Source organism: Saccopteryx bilineata, chromosome 6 (genome assembly GCF_036850765.1).
Source record: "Saccopteryx bilineata isolate mSacBil1 chromosome 6, mSacBil1_pri_phased_curated, whole genome shotgun sequence".
In the NCBI taxonomy this organism is placed as follows: domain Eukaryota; kingdom Metazoa; phylum Chordata; class Mammalia; order Chiroptera; family Emballonuridae; genus Saccopteryx; species Saccopteryx bilineata.
Genome location: NC_089495.1, coordinates 18533910 through 18554344, shown reverse-complemented (window position 1 = coordinate 18554344; position 20435 = coordinate 18533910). Strand labels below are relative to the sequence as shown.

Sequence of the window (20435 nt, the reverse complement as noted above, 5' to 3'; positions counted from 1 at the left end):
CAACATGGAAGAGCAGTTCAGGCTCCGAGAGACCACTCTGAACCACATCTTCCGTATTTAAAACACTTTATGATTTTATAGGGTATCTTCACACACGGTATCATGTGTGCTCCGCACAACAACCCTGTGAGGTAGGTGTTACGATGTCCATTTCTCAGCGAAGAGAACAGATGTGGTGAGATACTGATACACTACTTAGCATTCTACTAGAACCTTAATGCTGTGTTAACACGTGGATCCTGGGACCATGTGTTAAACCCTGAAGGAAAGAGGAGTTGTGAAAATCTGATCTATTATTAAACAATTATTAAAAAATAAGGTGGAATCCCATGTATTTCTTTTTTTTTTTGGTCTGCTTTTTCTTACCTTTTCTCTTTCCTCATTTTTAGTTCTTTGTTAATCTACATAAAATATCTCCAGTTCTACTGAAATATTTCTTTTTCTCCTAGATCTATACTGAATATTTATAGCACAAAATACAAAGAACTTTTTAGAATTAAAAAAGTCAGGACTTTTTTTTTATGATCAAAAATTCTTGCTTGAAATGGCCAGGTAACTTAAGAAAACAAGTTTTGTTTTTAATTTTAATTCGAATGTGCCGAATGAACCGTTCTGGCTCCACTTGACCTCACTATAACACTTGAGAAAAAGTGCTGCAGTTTAGAGAGTAAGAAGACAAGAAGGTGAACTAAGCAAATCACAATCAGCTGAACTTTTAATATCGCAAGGAATTAGAAAAATCTTGATCTCCTCTAAACACCTCTAGAACCCTGTTTTTCCTTCATTCGAGCTCTGCTGTGTTGAATAATACAATTAGCTCTATAAGGCCGGACACGGTAGCTATTTTTATTAGCTGTGGAGTCTAGTCACAGGAGGTACAGGATGAACATAGGAATAAACAAATAGATGGATTTTCTTCCATGTTGTCCCTATTGGTGGTTTTTTTGAACGTAAAGGACTCTCATCTAGTTGGTACCGATGAGATTTCTCCTGGAACCCCATGGGTCAAATTGGTTCAGCAAGCACTAGAGGAGTGGGTGTCAGAGGATTCCTGGCCTGGCTCTGAGGGCTGGTTGCAACAACATGCCGGTGAGTACAATGGAAAGTATCCCATCAGCGATGTTAGAGGATGTTAGGAGATGGTAGTGATGGTGGGATACTGGAGTGGGGAGCGGGATGAGCATGAAAACAAAGGCCCAATCAGCACCCAGGACCAGGAGAGGGAGCCATGCGGAGTCGGACACCACACAGGAGTCAAGGTCGTTTGGAGGAGCCACAAAGGGATCTTGGAGTCAGCTGTGCTGATGACTTGTCCGGAAGTGAAAGGCCTTTTAATGAGATGGTAGCAGAGGGTGTCCTGCCAAGCTCACCTGATCTTAAAAGGGCCTTGCCCTAATATGACCAGGGAGTGGTACCGGTCCTGACACATATATAAAAGAGGAAATCAATTATTATTTGTACTATATTTAAATCATGCCTGAAAAATATAAGAGAATGTATATTAAAATAATTCAATATAAATTTTTATATATCAGAATTAATTGAAAATGTAGGGAATCGGGCACTTTTCATAGAGAATAAACTGGCACTATCTTTTAGAAGCCATTTGCAAGAATTTCTAAATTGTAAATATGCATGTCATTTTTGAACTCTTAATTCTACTTCTAGAAAATTCTCTATTAAAAAATATTCTCTTTAATAAAATATCTCACAATATCATGTGTGAGAATGCTGAATGTAGCATTGTTTATTAAAGCCAAATCAAAGCAAACAGAATCTTCACATGTTCATGACTAGTGGATTGAATGATATATTGTGATAATTACAATATAGCTATATAATGGAATAGTGCACAGCCATTGAGAGAAAAAAGGTAGAGGCGTATATACTGACATGAACATGTTAGTATATACTAACAAAACATACTGTATAGATGTTTGTGTATGTGGTTCTTTTCTTTTGAAACATTATAGAGTTATATACTCTCCATCGCATCTGGAGGCTATACATGCTTACACACAGATATATCTCTCTAAACGCTTTCTCAGAGAAAGAGTGCACATAAACTTCAAACAGCCATGAAAATATCTGTAATTGAAAATATTTCTGAACACATCTGAAAAAAAAAACTGTTCGAAGCAGTTGATAACCTCGGGCAACAAGGACTGTGTATGTGTTCAGTTTATAGACTACAAAATAAAGAAGTCCTCTCTTTGCCAAGATTAACCAGAGTCAAAGTTAAGTAGCACAGAGAAAGTCTCAGGAAAAGGAGAAAAGGAGATAAAGAAAAACTGAAGATAGAGGTAGAGATAAAGATAGAGAAAAAATATGAAGATAGGGAAGAGGGAGTTACACAAAAGGTTCAACTGAAAATAAATGTAGCATCAAGGAGAAAGGGGAAGAAATGGGGAGAAAGTATACAGCAGACAAAAGTGATCAAAGGAGAAAAAAATCTACTGTTTTTATTGTCTTAACATAATAACAACACTAATAATCATTGCATAACAGTAAGGCCTTGGAGGAGACACACAATACTCAGTGTGACTTAACTCAGGCAATCAGATCAACAATGCAACAATTATGGAAAGTGTCCTGTACTTACATCATAGTTAAGTGTCTGGCATTCACAATGGGGACCCTAAGTGGTCTGAAGGTGGTGTCCACACACAGGATTTAGTTAAAATGATTACTTATGTTACTGCAGAGAAATTGGTCCTGTATTTTTAAAACAATAATTATGATGGAAAATTGGTAGATTTTTAATATATTAAAGGTTTTTTCAAAATCTGTTTAAAACAGACCTCTCTAATAGGTAAAGGTTATGACTCCCTATGTAGGCGTATCAGCTATTCCCAAGACAGACACGTACATCACATGTAGTTCCTATTAGAAACACAGGGGAGGAACCCTTAAATTCTGAGAGGTCAATCAGGGATTCCTTATTCCTTTTCATAATCCATTCTTTAGATCTATATAGATTCGGCTAACATACAGTGATTGCCATATGACATGGAATTTTAAAGACATATCATCTAATATTTAGTTTTTAAGGCCCAATTTACAGAGTCTCTACTTCACAATAGGAGCTCAGCCCTCCACTGAACAGAGATCCCGTCTGTAATATCTATTCTGTTGCAGTTTTGAAGGCCTCAGAGATAGAATATCGCTTTTCAGGTTTTTAGTAAAATAAAGCAGAACACAAAAACCTCACCCATCTGAAAACTAGTCTGTCAGGGCTTTTAGACGATCCAGATTCCTATATGTAACTTTTCAGTACGCTCAGTTCACAGGTAAGGCAGGTATAATTGTTTCTATTCATAAGCTTGATTTTCCTTAAGTAGATGGAAATTGGCTTGAATATTGAACAATTTTCTATGTGGGATTTTTAGAAAATTGTGTTCATCACAAAAATAAAATACAAATGGGTAACGAGATTCAAAGAGTTGTATAATTTTAATCTATTTGTTTTACTCCAATTAGCATACTTTGTTCGTAGCCAATGTGGCTGCCTTCCCCAGAGTTTCCATGGTTCAATGCTAAAATTCTTTCTCAACATTTGCTTCAAGCCCAGACCACTACTATCGAAGCTTGTTTATTACAAAGATGCACATAAATAAACAGGAAACTATAAACTTACATAACGTGCTTTTACTTCCTTTTTCCCCTTTCTGGCCTTTTTGTCCGGGATTTCCTTGGGGGGGAAAAAAAGAAAAGAAAAAAAAACTTTTAAAAATTAGGGTAATTCACAATGCTTGCTTTAAATGGAGATAGACTAACACTTCATAATAATCTATAGAAACTCAAATATAATAATAATGATAATTATCATGTTAAGTATTATTATTTTATCATTTTAGAAACCCTGTTACAAACCTGGCACTGTTCTGGGTAGATACTTTACACACATTATCTTAAATGTACAAGGACATTAAACGTCGATTTTACTAAAAGTATACAGAAGTGAGGTATAACCAACTTGGTTTGGGTTTATCTGTCCTTTTTTTTTTTTTTTTTTTTTCCTCTTCCTTTGACTGTGCCTTCCTCCTTTCTCCAGGAATCCTGGTGTCTTCCACTTCAATCTAAACTGTGTTTTTTAACTATTCCCATTACAATTTATTTGTCTTGTTTTACATTTCCTTAGGGTGGTGTATCCCAGACAAGTGCTGTGAATGAATTTTTGGGAGCGCAATCCCTGATAATTGAATCAGAAACACTGGGGATTGAGCCCAATAAGCTGTTTGAACAGGACTTACAGGTGATTCTGGTGCCCGCTGAAGTTTGAGAACTAGAGACCTAAAGAAATTCTATGTATCACCCTGGCCAGTTGGCTCAGCAGTAAAGTGTCAGCCCAGCGTGTGGAAGTCCCAGGTTCAATTCCTCGTCAGGGCACACAGGAGCAGTGACCATCTGCTTCTTTACCTTTCCTCCTTCTCTCTCTCCTCCTCTTGCAGACATGGCTCGAATGACTCCAGTTGGCCTCAGTCACTGAGGATGGCTCCATGGCATCACCACAAGTGCTAAAATAGCTTGGCTGCCAAGTAACAGAGTGGCCCCAAATGGGGAGAGCATTGCCCTGTAGGGGGCTTGCCTGGTGGATCCCATTCAGGGCACATGTAGGAGTCTGTCTCTCTCCCCCCTCACCTCTCATTTAATAAAAAAAGAAAGAAAGAAATTCTAAATATCTTTTAAGCCAGTACTAACACTGCAACACATCTTGCTCTACAGAATTAATCATTCTTACTCTCTACTCTCAAAGCTTTTGTCCTGCTTCCTAAATGCTTATTACCACATTGCATTAAAGCTATCTGCTTCTGCATTTTTCTGTCACCTGACCACTGAAGGCAGGGCTATGCTACGTTCATCTCCAACATACAGGGAACTTTTGTAAGATTGTGTTGACGTGGTGAATAAATGAGTGATGCTCCCCCAAGTACTTTGACTAATTGAACTCTAGGAGTTTGAAAGTGAAAAAATATCTAAACTTATATAAGCTGTAGTTAATACTCAATGTGTATATATAGCTTGCTTTGTGATAAGAACTATTAGAAACATTTTAAGATATCTATTGATTATCTATAGTTCATAATGATAATTCACTTATAATGTTAATCATTATGATTTAATGTAAACAGGAAGTTAGAAATAAAGCACACCAGAAAGAGTCCCAAACAAAATTTTATCACGATTTGCCAGGGATAGTAAATGACTAGCTACTTGAGATAGATCATAGACTAATGCACCATTTTAACTTTAGACTTAGAATATAGGAAAAAATGTCTTCTCACTTCACAGTATTATTTTGAGTGATCTTGGAATAATCTATTTCTAGCTTTGCAATTTTGTCAAATCCAAGGTTTTTAAATATATTTATCTATGGAACACAAATCACCCATATAGTAAATTTAGCAGTTTTTGAGTGATGCATATAATTTCTAACAAATGAACAAATACTTCTTCCCATGTTGCTGAAAAGGCATAATTAAATCAAGATGGTTTTAGAACTGGTTGATGCGTAAGTCACCATTTCGTTCAGGTAATCGGGTCTCTGGTGGAAACTTATTGTAGGTTGCTTATTTGTGGCTTATTTTCTCTAAGCTTAATTGCCATTGACACTGATACTGTCAAAAATACCCCAACATACCTACTGAAATTGCTAAAATCCAAAACAGTAACAATATCAAATGCCTGAGAATGTGGAATAATAGGAATTCCCATTCATTGCTGGTGGGAATGCAACATGGTATAGTCACTTTGGAAGGCAGTTTGGCAGTTTCTCACAAAGCTGAACACAGGTTTACCGGGCAATCCAGCAATCACAGTTCCAGGTAAACTCATGTCCAACTAAAAACATGCATGTGAATGCTTAAAGCAGCTCTCATTCATGATTGCCAACACTTAAAAGTGACTAAAATGTCCTTCAATAGGTGAATGGATAAACTATGATACAGCATGCAATAGAATATATTGATACTAAGCATTAAAAAGAGACGAGTGATCAGACCACATGCAGAACCTTAAATGGATTCACTGAAATTGCTAAGTGAAATCAGCCAGCCTGAAAAGATTACACATAATATGACTGCAATTGTATGACATGTTGGAAAAGGCAGAAGTATGGAGATAGCAAAAAGACCAGTGGCCGCCACAGGCTGGGGGGCTGGTAATGATGGGTAGGTGAACGGACCACAGGGCATGGTTAGGGCAGTAAAACTACTCTGTGTGATATTATGTCATTTGTCAAAACCATAGCATAAACATCACCAACAGTCAACCTTAATGTAAACTGTGGACTTTACTTCATAATCCTGATTCACTATTAGTCAATGGTAACAAACATACTACACCGATGCTAGTTAGCCATAATAGTGGTAACTGTACGTGGACAGGTGACATGAAAAGTTTCTATTTTCTGCACAATTTTCCTACAAACCTAAAACTATTCTAAAAACTTTTTTAAACATCCAGCGATAAAAATCCTGTTCTCCTGATCATAATTTACTTTCAATTTAGGAAACAACAAACCTGTTCAATTCTAAAATATCTGTGCAAAGTTCACAATTCAAGTTTATACTACTGGCTGGCATAAAAAATAGAAATGACATCATCATCTATGTAAATTTTAAAGAACGCAAATAATGCTAATTATAAAGTAGTAATTCTTAGGTCTCTTTTCTTTTACCCTGCCCGCACGAGTTTCATTTCAGGGCTTGTGGCAGGTGACCAACCACAAAGGAATGTCTGACGAAGTCACCGACAGTTGAAACTGCTGACGATTGAAAATGCACCAACATTCCTGATTAGTGGACAAGCACCCCTGCGCCCAGCGATAGCGACAGCCAATCAGCAAATACCCCGTTACCCTTCCTACTTCCCTAAACCGAGCCCTTAAAACGTGGCCTCAGACTGTAGCCAGGGGCTGCTCTCCCTGATGAGACAGCCTGGCAGGTGTCCTTTCATTAAAGCCTGTTACTCTGGTTTTTCGAACTCCAATTGATTCTATCAGTAATATATCAGTATATAATAGCAGGCAGCTTATCCTGCATAGGGTAGGATTTCAGGCCAATCTGTACTTGGCGAACTATAGTTTAAGAGGGTCTGGCCAGTTTTGGTTAAAACATTATTTATACTTTGTGTGTTTGTTTTTCTTTGCCAGACTTTCCACCTCTTTGTTCTAAAATAGATACCATTCTTCATGGTGATTTATGGTTGTGTAAAGTTTATAAATCCTCTTTTTTTATATATAGCTATTTTCCTTTAAGACACAGAAACTTTCCTCAGAAGGACAATAAAAAGTTTCAAGATGTTTCAGACAACTAAATATACAGCCTTTGAGTGTTACTATTCACACTATGATGACTATTGTTTTGGTTACTTAAGTTGAAAAAATATCTATGATCTGGTGTTTATTTTTCATAGTCTATAAAGAAAAAAAAATTGTTATAATACCTGGCCTCCCCATCTTCCCTGATGGTCCTGGGGCTCCTCGAAGTCCAGAAAAGCCGATTGGTCCCTGATCACCTTTAGGACCTGGAGGACCTGTATCATTAATGAATGAAACACAGGGGTAATAGTTCACTTTTCAGATCGACTTCATAGCATAACAGAACAATTTAGTTTCATTAATAAGTATGCTATATGTGAATCTCCAAATGGAGTAATAATAGCTTTCCTAAAATTTCATGTGTGCTATTGAGAGATGGTATAAATAATAAAGAAAAACATTAATATATTTAAGGCAGTACAGGTTTTCAATAAATAGCATTGTTATTACAAATAAAAACATAGCAGGAAAACATCTTGGTGTTTTAACCAGAAAGCTTAAGCCATCTAATCAGGAGTCTTCAAATAGCAGGATTTTGATGTAGCTAAAATGACAGCTTTTAAATGTATGAGCTGGAAATTGGGTTCTTGAGCTTTATCCCAGAAAAAGCACAGCTCAGGCAGTTAGAAGTATCAAAGAGTATTTATTTTTTAAAAATTGGGGTCCTAGTTCCAGAATATATTACCCTAGTTCTCATGGACTTGTTTTTACATATTCCACTGGACTCCTGAACAACAATGTAACTGCACGTACACACCCACACACATGTGAAAGGGTGTGTGTGTGCGGGGGTGTGTACAGTATATAAAGATTCATGTATGGGTATGTATTATATACATATACAAAACCATGGTTTTACACACTTTAATGTAAACAGCTTTTTTTTTTTTTTACCCTACACCGCTATGGTGGCTATGAAGACTACATAGGAAAGCAAATATTATTTTCCTGTGGGATAAAGTATTCCATTTTAAAGTCCAGTAGTTTGACATAAATTATGGTAAAAATGTCATTTTAGGGGTCATTATCAGTTCCCAGAAATCCTAGTAATCCAATTCTCAGTTAACTCTTTGGAAAAAATGTTATATAAAATTGATTCACACCTTTTGCTAATGTTAATCTTTTAATATATTGCCATTAGTTTACAAGTTTCAGGAAGCAGGACTTACACATATTTAATTCATCAAAAAATATTTTCTTAAGGTTCCTTCATATAGACACTTAAATTTGGGTTAACCGTTCTCTAAGAACTATTCAGTTTCAGAACTATATTATTCTAAATAGTTAAGAAATATTCAAACTAATGTAAAATTTGGATTCTGCAGATATTAAGCAGATATCTACAGCAATAAAATACAAATTATTTTTAGAAATATGAATAGTCAGGATGTCTCCATTTAATTTCTCAATATACACTAATATATATATTGATATGTGTGCACATATATCTATAATATATATATGTTTGTATACACACACACTTTGTAGTTTATAACTGCTGGACTTCACAGTATACAGCTTGAAAAATTATATAACATCAGTTCTCAAAACTGGCTGATGAGTTAATATTTATAATTTTCTTCATTATCTAAGCAAGGCAGTCAGACCTTTGCACTTGCAATTATAAAGATCTGTCACTCAAATTTATAAATAAAAACATTGACTCTGAACTTTTTAATTTCTTTATCTTAGAACAGCCTTGACTTTTTTTAAAATTTTTTTTATTTATTCATTTTTTTAGAGAGGACAGGGAGAGACAAAGAGAGAGAGGAGAGAGACAGGGAGAGAAGGGGGGTTGGAACTGGAAGCATCAACTCCCATATGTGCCTTGACCAGGCAAGCCCAGGGTTTGAACCGGCGACCTCAGCATTTCCAGGTCGACGCTTTATCCACTGCACCACCACAGGTCAGGCCCAGCCTTGACTTTTTATAGAATGCAACTCACTAGTGACTTCCATTTTTACCATTACCTCCATTAATGCAACAAAAATATATTGAGCAAGCATATTGTTTCAGTCCCTGCACATTCCTGGAGTTACAAAGGTTCTTATCCAAACAGACCTCCTGGTGTGGAGACAGATGGTAAGAAAGTTAACAAATAAATATAGAAGGTTATTTTGGAGATTAAAGTTTTAGAAAAACAAAGAAATGTAATAGAAATAGAGAATGCCTTGGGGAATCAGAGAGAGCCTCTCCAACAATGGCTGACTGAGTAAATCATAGTGACATTCAGAATACAGCTGTTCAGGAATTATGTAACATTTTTAATAGGTGGACAAATAAATCCATAAATGAAGTACATGTGATACTAGTCATTATTATTCAATTATTAGACCTCTATTATGGGAGATGTTTGAGCAGACTCTGTATAGCCCATAGAGTTACATGACTAGTTTGTTCAATGATGTTTGGAAATGTAACCCCTAAATATAAGTACCACTATTGAATTTTATTCCAAGACACCAGATTCTTTGAGCCTTTCAGGTGGGAATTAGTTCATTTTCTGTGATGATCTGTAGCGTGGGGAATAGGGTCTAGCACCTGCTACTAATCCACAGACAAGAGAAACACATCTCACACAGAATCCTAACTATAATCTGTTAAGAGTTTAAAGAGACCTTCCACATTATCCAGTTAAAAGCTGTCATTTTGTAGAGGTAGATACAGAAGACAAGGGAGAGCTAACAGTTTATGTAACATTGGTCTGATTATTATTCACATATCCTGGGTTCCCAGTTCTGAAGTCAGGCTTCTTTCTGTGGTCTAGCAGACTGGTTAAGAAAACAAACTCTGCATTCGTGTACATCTGGGTTCAAACACTGGCTCTGTTACTTACCAGCTGCTGTTTGACCTTAGGCGAGCCACTTACCCTCCCTGTGCATCTATAAAATGGTATAGTACTTATTCCTATATCATAAATTGATGTGATGATTAAAATAGGCGTGGAGGGATGTAGAATAGGGTAGGGGGCATAGAGGTGATGGAGGGTGACTTGACTTAGAGTAAATGCACAATAAAATATACAGATGATGTATTGCAGAATTGTGCCCCTGTAAACTGTGTAATTTTATTAACCAATGTCACCCCAATAAATTCAATTAAAAAGTGAATTAATGTAAAACAGAAAAAAGTGCCTTCCACGTGATAAATGCTTTGTGTTGGTTCTTCCCCTCCTTCGCCCTCTTCCTCCTCTTCTTCCTCCTTCTTTGTAGTGATGTAATCGTTATTTGCACCAGGCTTTTGAAAAGGCAGCTGAATTTAGTTTTATTTAATGATATGTGCATAGTAAGCAGTGACATTTTTCAGAGTCATTGGCACTACATTTCTTACTCAGACATGTATTTTAGCAAACACTGCCCTTGACAAAGCCAGAGGAGAGGCTTTTCTAGGTCAGAATGGAAGTAGAGGTGGGATGGGATAAAGTCATGCATGGATGTAAAGTCTAATAAAATATAGTTCCTGTGTTCCAATGTCCACAGTGAGGATACAAGTTATTTCTCCTCCAGTCATAATTCTTATGGTAGAAAAATCAGGCTATGTAAGAAAAGTTAACAGCATTAGTTGATGATAAAAATCTTGTAGCCAAGGAATCTTTGGCTCCCTCTCATGGCATCTTATAAAGGTAATACCAACAGGTCAGGCTACCCCGTAACCCCACAGTGGGAAGAAACTAACCATTAAGTGGCCTACAAAGAGGCTTCCACTAGAACTAAGAAGGTATTTTTCAAAGCATAGCTGTCATGGTGGAAAAACCCTGAAAGTGGTCCCCAAAGGATCTCAGATGAGATCAAAAGCCTTTGAGATGACATTCATCACCCTTATATAATGACTTGTCATACTGTTAAGTTCTGTGAAGGCAGAAAGTCTTTGTAATTCTGTGGGATCCACAGAGCCTAGTAGAGCACAGGAAAAGTGCTCAATAAACATTCTTTCAAGTAAAAGACAATAAATAGGTCATTCTCACTGGCATAATTCCAAGGAAATGACATTCTGAAATAAATTTCTATAATATTATTTTAAGGTAAAGCATATTTTAGCATAAGATGTTCCCCATATATGAGTAAGTATCCAATACACTGAGGAAGAAAATAGAAGCAGAGGCAGAGTCACAGGGAAGAGAAGGACAGCTGTCATAAGGAAGGGGAAAGAGGGGACGGAATCAAAGGAGGTGAGGGGATTAGCCACAATCATACATCCATAGCGCATTGATACACACAGGGGGCAGCCATTGCTGAGGGAAAGGGGTGGGGGTGGAGGGAGAGGGAGGGAGATGGAGGGAGGGAGGGCAAAGACTGGGAAATGGGGGTAGAAAGAAACTTTGCACGAGGGCTGGGGGGCACGATATGGTTGGTGTGTGGAGGGTATTATATTGAGTAGGACACTTGAAACCACGCCAACCCAATAAATTAAAAAAAAAAGAAGAATTGTGATGGTATTAATTATATAAGACCACTAGCATAACTGCTTAAATTTCTCAGATTTTCATATTATTGTTGTGAGTCCAGATGACTTTGACTTTGTCAAGCTGAGTTTAGTGGGTTTAATTAGATATATAGGTGGGGTTTTACTGAACTGGCTCAAATCAGGAAGTAGAATTATACTGACAGTCCATTATATGCTCTTAACTTCCTTATCCTAGCACGTAGTATGGAGCAGTTAGGCAATCTGTCAGAAAGCAAAACAAAATTCACCAATTAAGCAGGGAAAAATCCGTTAAGAGAGAGGCCTGATAACTTAAATATTCTGCTGCAATACACCAAACCAAATGGTGACCTAATCATAAAAAAGTCAACTTATCACCCCAACTAATGTAATCTTTCTTTTATGAGGGTCTGGATAATGCCTGTTTGTGTAAATGAGCAGAACCAGCAGCAATGGACTAAGCCCTCACTACAAGAATCAAAGCAGCTTTGCAATGGCATCTGTATGGTATTAACTAAAGCTAAAGCTTTTAAATCCCTCTTTATATTTCATACATCCACAGTTCAGAAATAGCTGCAAAAGATGCTCCCAGATGAAGCTTTGCAAGGCAAGTTGTAGCCCAGTCTAAACTTCTACGCTTCAATTATAAAGCACTGACAATTGTAATGAAGGAGCTGGCAGACCTTTGACAATAGCAGCTCTGACAGCTGACATAATACTGGTAACCTCACCTGCTTATGACATTTATGTACCATTATTAAGATCCTGCTGAGTGCTAGTCAAGTAGAAAGACTTTCTGAACAAAGAATCTTACCTGGCAGTACTTTCAAAAGTACACAAACAACCTATTAGATAGATAGATCATGATAGATAGATGATAGATAGATAGATAGATAGATAGATAGATAGATAGATATTTACATATATCTATATATGTAATGGATATATTTTTTCTTTAAAATAATTTTAATTTTTTTAATGTAAACTTTATATATTGACTTTTTAAGCACACTGAAGTAAAGGTCAGGTGGGTGTAAGAGTCATACTTTTCATTTTAAAAAATTAATATTGACCAGAAAGATTAACACTTAATAAAATCAAAAGACAGAAAAATAAGATGAAGTACCTGGTATTTAGACATGTTTTGCCAGCTCAACCAACCCAGTTATAATTAGACAATGCAATATACTCCCCACTTTCAGAAAGCATGCAGGGTATTTGATTTCTAGCCAAGAATAACATGACAATCATGCTATTATTGTCTTCCTTATTTTCTTGAGAGCAAAGAAGGTTTATGCTCTTTCCATTTTTCTGTTATTGTATTATTTTCTTTCAAAATATTACATTCAAGATTACAGCATAGACAGAGGAAAATAATTGCAAACAGTTTTGCTCTAAATGAAACAGACAATGTCTGACAGCGAAGGTGAAAGTCAACTGCATTCTAGTCAGTATTTACCATTGGATTTTGTAGGCTTCTGCGGATACATTCCACTAAGGGACGATAGAAGAAATGCAATGCAATTTGCCTTTAACCTATTAATGTGTAATTTTTGTATCTTAAAAACCAGATAACTTGTAAATATTTTCAATGTGAAGATGATTTTCCTTTTCTCCTCCACATGTGATCTAGAGCCAGATCACTGCCCCATGCTGTCTGCAGTCCATGGTATGGAGAGCAATCCTTAGATTCATGAGACTTATGCAACCATGTGGTTGCTCTGGCTAAAGCTTTTAACTTTCTTCAGGGTCAGTGGTTGCCTTTCAGCACTTTATAGTGATTAGGCTGCTGGACGAGGTGATATTCCCCCCAATGCACGTGTGCACGCGCGCACACACACACACACACATACACATACACTACCTACAAGGAAATAATCAAAGTGGTTCCTCCTACACACACATGGATGTGCATTACCTATTCTGTAGCATATAAGTAAGTAGTCCTATTACCATACCCATTGGACCTGGAAAGCCTGGAATTCCAACGGTTCCAGTGAAACCTCTATCTCCTTTTTCACCTGGGGGCCCACGAGGACCTTTAAAAAAACAAATTACAATTACTGATGATAGTTTTAAAGCACAGGTAACATGGATTTGTCATTTGTTAAGACAGTTGTATAAGTAAATTCAAAGTCTTTTATTCGTTATACAATAATGCAAAATAAATAAGACCGACTTTCCCGGATAGAGGCATACCCTGCTGTTGAATAGTACAATGCTGTGTATTGATAAAATGGATAGCCCTAAATTAGACAACCTAATTATATATAAATAGTTATGTGTGTCTAGCACCTTTCTAAGTTCTCATAACCTGGGAGCAGAGAGAGACACTGAGTCAGTGATGGCACAAACTCACATTAGTGTTGTGCACATAGTAAACAGATTTCACTATATTGAGTTTGATGCGGTGTGGAAAATGTGTAAGTAAGGACTTATAACTCATGAATGATACCATCAGGGAAATGAAACCACACATAGTGGTTCAGTTGAGTAGCAATGTTTGAAAAGACTTTCTTGAAGAAGTGGGATTTGTAGTGTACTTTGAACATTGAGTAGAATGGAAAAAAAAGAGAATTCTGGGTAAGTGAAAGAGATGTGGGGAATGGCAAGCAGATGAAAGGGAGAACAAGAATACTTTTTCAAGTTAAATATTAAATATAATCCCTAGATAGATATAGAGATTGTAAAATAAAATGGAAAGATTACAGAAAAATTTTTGACTACTTGGTCTCACAATTTCCCAGATGTCCTTGAGTACTGAGTTAGATCAACACTGATTAGTCACTTGAATTTTCTGTGCCCAGCAAAAAAGATACATGATATGTGGTAATTATTTCTTTAGAATGATGGTACTGAAAATGTCTTTAGAACTTAAAGGTGTCCTACTAGTATTCCTTCTTCTACAAGTATTAGTCCTTATTTTTGAAGCAAAACACTTAGAAATTTTCTTTTCAGTTCGAAAAGAAAGAACCAAACCTGGATGTATCATAGAATAATAAAATAATAATGTTTTAAGAGAAGTATTTTCCAATTACTGTGGTTTAGCCACATACATAGCCCAAAGACAACACACGACTATATTTAGCATCACTGGTTAGAACTGTTAGTTTACAAATATTAGTTAGGTGGGGAGAGGTAACAACTGAAGAATTCTAAGAGATGGCCACATAAATAGGTAAAGATGATCTCATGCATTAGTATATTTAGTCCATTTCCTTTACATCTTTTGAAGTTATTTTGCATGTAACTATGTATAGTAGTTGTATATGCCTCTAATGTTGGGGCATTAGTTCAGTTATAACAAATACATGTTATTTTATAAAATTCTGAGTTATAAACACCTCTCTATTTTTTTATATAAAAATACTGATACAAATTGGCAGTTATAAAATAGTCACAAAGGTGTAAAATACAGCATATAGAATATAGTCAATAAAATTATAATACCTGTGTAGACTGTCAGGTGGGCTCTAGACTTATTGGGAGATCACTTCATACATAAGTTTCATAAATTTCTAACCACTATACTATATACTTTAACTGAATAAAATATTGAATGCCAACTGCAACAGAAAAATAAAAACATAATTTAAAAAATAAATAAATTGATTTATAAAGAAATAGAACAACAAATACAGCAAAAAAACCTGAGATCAGATATCTGAATCTCAGAGGTAGGAAACCAGGTCAATGTTTCCTTTACAGAGTCTAACTAAGAGTGTTAAAAGTTACTTTTTAATTTGTATTTTATTCTTCATTTAGCATTAATCTCAGTTACTACATAATGTTTTATTTTTAGCCATTGATATAACTCTTCTACTGCTAAGAACAAAATGTGAAAACTACTTTAATAAATGTTTTTGTTGTCTTAGTTAGTTTGGACAGATAGAAGTACATGGATCATAAAACACTTTCCTTTTAGCTTCTTGCATAGAACTTTTGAGAACTTTCTCAACACAACGCTATGATGCTACCTTCCAAAACTGCTTTCCTTTTCATCCCTGCTTTAGTTTACACGTTCATGGCTCTGCAGTGGGAGTATTCTAGAGTTGTTTTCTTTTCTTTTTAAATCTGATCTGAAAGCATTTTGTCTATCTCACCTTCAGATTTCCTTCAGTAAGCTTTAAAAAAAACTATCTATCTATCTATCATCTATCTGATTGACCTATTAAGTTAAGTATTATATATCTCCACCTCACTATAAAAAAATGTAGCAATCTATTTTACCATGTATTGGACAAAAGAATAAAGAACTTTAAGTTGAGAGACTTAGAGTCCATTGTAATCATCTTCTTTGTTCTGAGTTACTATTTAGCTTCTCAAGATTCTATTTCATCATCACATCAGTAATCATGTCTATATATCAAATGGAAATAATGCTATCTGTAAGTTCCTTTGTTAATGTATGTCAAAGGAACAAGATTACTACTATTGGTAAAAAATGTATGATTTGCTCTAGTTCAAAAAGCCATATGAATACACATTATTTTTCTTCATCTTTAATTCCTCCTAACTGTGGAGTTACAGGATTAATTCATAAATGCTATAGCTAAAAGTTTCCAGGAACAATTCTCTCTATAAAAGACACATTAAAAATCCACTATTTAGCTCCTTTCATGTGATTTTTTTAAAAAAAAATGGAATACTGCAATTTCTATATAACCCTAAGAAATGTACTGATTTAGAATACTCAGTCATCATAACCATTATAGATAAACACTGTGTAGTTTACAGGCAAAACAGACCTAGGCATATCATTATTTAAAATCCTCAGATGATAACACAGCACTAACAATATCTGCCCACATTTCCAGAGCTATGCATCATGTCCTACTCATTATGATCATTAATATCACTATTTTACCTTGTTCTCAATCTTGCCTCATATTTAGATTATCATAGAAATCTCCCAAATCTTCTAGGCTCTTACTGTTTAAATGTGGGTGGAGCATAGAGCGCATTACTAACAGCTGTGGATGATGCGATGCTGTGAGAACACTCCAGCACCTGAAACTCTCCTAGGCACACCCAGGAGGGAGCTCGCCCACTATAAGGAAGTGACTCAGTGCCAACCAAGAAGATCCTTGATCTTTTCAGCCATTGGCTTTGAAGAACACGCTGTAACACCCTGTAGGCTGAACCTGTGTATATAAGCTAGCTTGCTTCCTGAATAAAGAGGATCTGCGTCACTGAACCTGGTCCCCAGAGTCGGGTCTCTGTGCCTCCGTCATCCTCACCCCCGGTGGGCTTTGTCCACATTTAAATATGCCCCCTTTTATATCTATTCTTATAGTTTTTATGCTTACTGATTTAGGTATATTTAATCTGGGAGAGGCCTTAACGGTTGTTTAGTAAACACATTTATAGAGGGTAAGACAGTGAATTCTTCAAGGTCGTAAAGCTAATTGGGCAAAACCAGAATTAGAACTCTCTTTCCTAATAATTAAGGCCTAAATTATACTACTCCAAACCTAATTGACTTCATTTTAGACATTTGTTCTTCCATTATTCCTGAGATTAATTTTTCCTTAATAATGGCTAAAGACACAATCAATTTTTAAATACCATTAAGTAATTGAATGAAAATCTCCAAATTTAAATACCATAAACTGCTTATTCTTCCTTATCATGAAATAAATGTTAAATAGTAGAAAAAGACATTCAAATTTTCCCAAACGAACATTGGATTACTTATTTTTCACCACTGACACATATCATATTTTATTTCTTTTAACTTTCTTCTTCAATGTTTGCCAACTTTGTTTCTTTAAATGATGTTATCCACATTCCCCAACAAACTCTCCTTTACCTTTTCAACAATTCAGTCTTTGAGATTCTAATTACTATAGTTACCTGAAAAATGTATTAAAATATCTATATCTTTTTTATTTTATACTTATTTAACACTTGTAAATATAAAGAGACAGAAAGTAATAATACTGATCCAAAAACCCACAAATAATAAACACCTTATTAATTTTACAATATATCTCCCTGGGTTATAGTTTTATAAATATTTATTAAAAATTTATTTCATAGCTAAATGTTCTAAAGAATATAAAAATAGTCTCTAATTTTAAGAAACATGTTGTTTCCAAGAAGATATAACATTTTACTAGAAGACAGTATGAGATTTATTTTTTATTTTTCAGACTTTTTAAACAATTTTAATTTATTGTGTTTACATAGACTCTAGCGTCCCCCTGAATGCATCCCCCCCTCTCCTGTGGGATGTTACCCACAACATCCCCCTTTCCATCCAGGATTAGCTTTTCTGCTCTCTATAACGTTGTATTATGTGTATATAATTTGACCAATCTTTTTCCTTTTTCTGCTCCCTTCCTATCACCCCCTTTCCCTCTGTCTGCTTTCCCTCTGGACCCATTGATCTTGCCTCTGTCTCTATTCTATTCCTCAGTTTATATTGTTCATTGGATTCCTCAAATGAGTGAGGTCATATGATATGTTTCTTTCTCTGCCTGGCTTATTTCACTTAACATAATATTTTTAGATATTACAATCATACTAAAAACTATCCTGTGGAAAAAATACTTAATGCTCAATTTTAAGTAAGACATACATGTCAGCAAGAGTATTACTACGAGCTCTGGCTGGTTAGCTCAGTGGGAGAGCATTTGACCCGTGTGTGGATTCTTGGTCAGGACATACAGGAGAAGCACCCATCTGTTTCTCTAACCCTGCCCCTCTTGCTTCTCTCTCTCTTTTCCCTTCCTGCAGCCATGGCTCAACTGGAGTGAGTTGGTCCCAATTGCTGAGGATGGCTCCATGGCCTCCACCTCAGACTCTAAGTACTTGGTTGTTGAGCCATGCAGCAACACCCCAGATGGGCAGAACATCGCTCCCTAGTGGCCTTGCTGGGTAAGATCCCAGTTGGGGCACATGTGGGAGTCTGTCTTTGCCTCTCCTCCTCTCATTGAATAAAAAAAGAAAAAAAGAGTATTACTATGATGGAACCAGAGAAGGCTTCATGTAAGAGGTCACATATTAGATGGGCATTGAATAATAGATATTTTTTAGATACTAATAAAAGAAAAAAGATTATCTCAAGTGAAGGAAAATACCTGAGACAGGATATAAAAAGTATCAGGTATATTAAAATCACAGTAAAATAAATTGAAATATTGTGTATTTAAAAGGAAAAAGGGAGGTCATGCGACATTCAAAAATAGTTAAGAAACACATTATAGAATACCTTAAGTGCTAAGAAGAAAAAAAATGTCTCTAATGAGGAGGCAATAAAAGACTTTTTGCAATCTAGGGTTTCCCTTCGAAACACTGTGTTCTAACAAAAATGTAGAAAGGATTATGGTGTGAGAGATTGAGGCAGGAAATGACTGGAAGACTATTTCAATAATCTGGCAGAGTAGGGATAAATATAGTTTATACAGGAATATAAAGAAGTGATGAGTGGATAGAGAACATGGAACATAAGAACTAATGATAACCTTGGAAGGAAAAATAAAAACAATTAAATTTTCTATCTTGGAAACCTAGAAGAATGGTACTGTCACTACAAACTATACCTTAACAAGAAACTGTGAAGAATGAGAGGAAATGAAAGCACTAGACTTGCTTATTCATTCAACACATACGTAATTGTTAACCCACTCTATGTCGGGTGCTCTAACAGACGCTAAATAAGTCAAGGGAGACAAGACCCAACTTTCTGGAACACACATTCTACTGGAGAAGATACATGATTAATAAGCAAATAAACATGGGAAATTATTTTATGTAGCAATAAGTACTGTGAGGAAGTTAGAGCCAATAATAATATAGAGATGGGGAGGAGAATGAGAATGGGGGAGAAATTATTTCTAAAGTGGCTATTTTGAGTGGAGTCCAAAAGGAGTTGAGATGCAAGAGAAAACATTTCAAGACAAAGAGCATTCTGAGTTTACTGCACATTATGAAAAGTGACAAGTGAAACTAGCCCTCCTTCCTTATTAACTTATACTTTTTAATGGCACTTTCATTATTCCAGATTTCCAAGCTAGACAGAGAAAAAATTAGAAAATGTGGGCAGATAAGCAGATAGGTGCCAGACCAAGTAGGAGTTTAGATTTTCTTCTATGTCTAATAGGGAGATAATGAGGGGGTCTTAAGCTTGAGAAAGAAAATATCCAGTGATAATTTTTGATAACACCTTTTGTTCTATATTACGTAAAATAATTTAAGGGTAGAATCAGGGAGAACAATTGAGAAGTTGATGTAGTACATCAAACTGGAATATGGTTGCTTAAATTAAAATAGTAGCAGAGGTGATGCTGAAAAGGAGTTTTATTTGAAATTGTTATACAAGAGCTAACTGTACCCATACATGAATTGAGTGTAGGGAGTGAGAGACAGAGAAATCTCAAAGATAGCTTCCAAAATGTTGGAGTAAGTAACAAATTGAACGATAATACAACAAACAGGTAAGATGGGAAAGCAACACTTTTAGGGGTTCACAAGGGTGGGATGCTCAGAAATCAAGGATTTCGTCTGGATTTGTAAAGTTTCAGAAATTTGTTTGAAATCTGAAGTGGAGTTGTCTATAATTGTTAGAGAGAAAGCTGATTAACTCAACTTTTTCTTTATTATCTGTTTTAATCTGATAATTAAAGAATACATACAATTTGTTCTACACAAGATGTAAAGCACAATAATAAAGAGAAGATGCCTGTTA

The 20435-nt window shown here is 35.7% G+C and overlaps 1 protein-coding gene across 3 annotated transcripts in view; it reads right to left on the bottom strand.

The window, feature by feature from the left end:
• The window catches only part of MSR1 (macrophage scavenger receptor 1), an 80000-nt gene that overhangs the window by 27968 nt on the left and 31597 nt on the right, over positions 1-20435 (bottom strand). The window contains exons 6-9 of one of the 3 annotated variants that reach the window (XM_066236662.1): positions 13702-13782; positions 7447-7536; positions 3638-3691; positions 698-1420 (exon numbers count right to left, since the gene is read on the bottom strand). In XM_066236662.1, coding sequence (XP_066092759.1) covers positions 1419-1420; positions 3638-3691; positions 7447-7536; positions 13702-13782 — 227 coding nt within the window. In that variant the 3' untranslated portion in view covers positions 698-1418. Of the gene's footprint in view, positions 1-697; positions 1421-2695; positions 2716-3637; positions 3692-7446; positions 7537-13701; positions 13783-20435 lie in introns of those variants that run through there. The other 2 variants (XM_066236663.1, XM_066236661.1) reach the window with 2 other exon arrangements.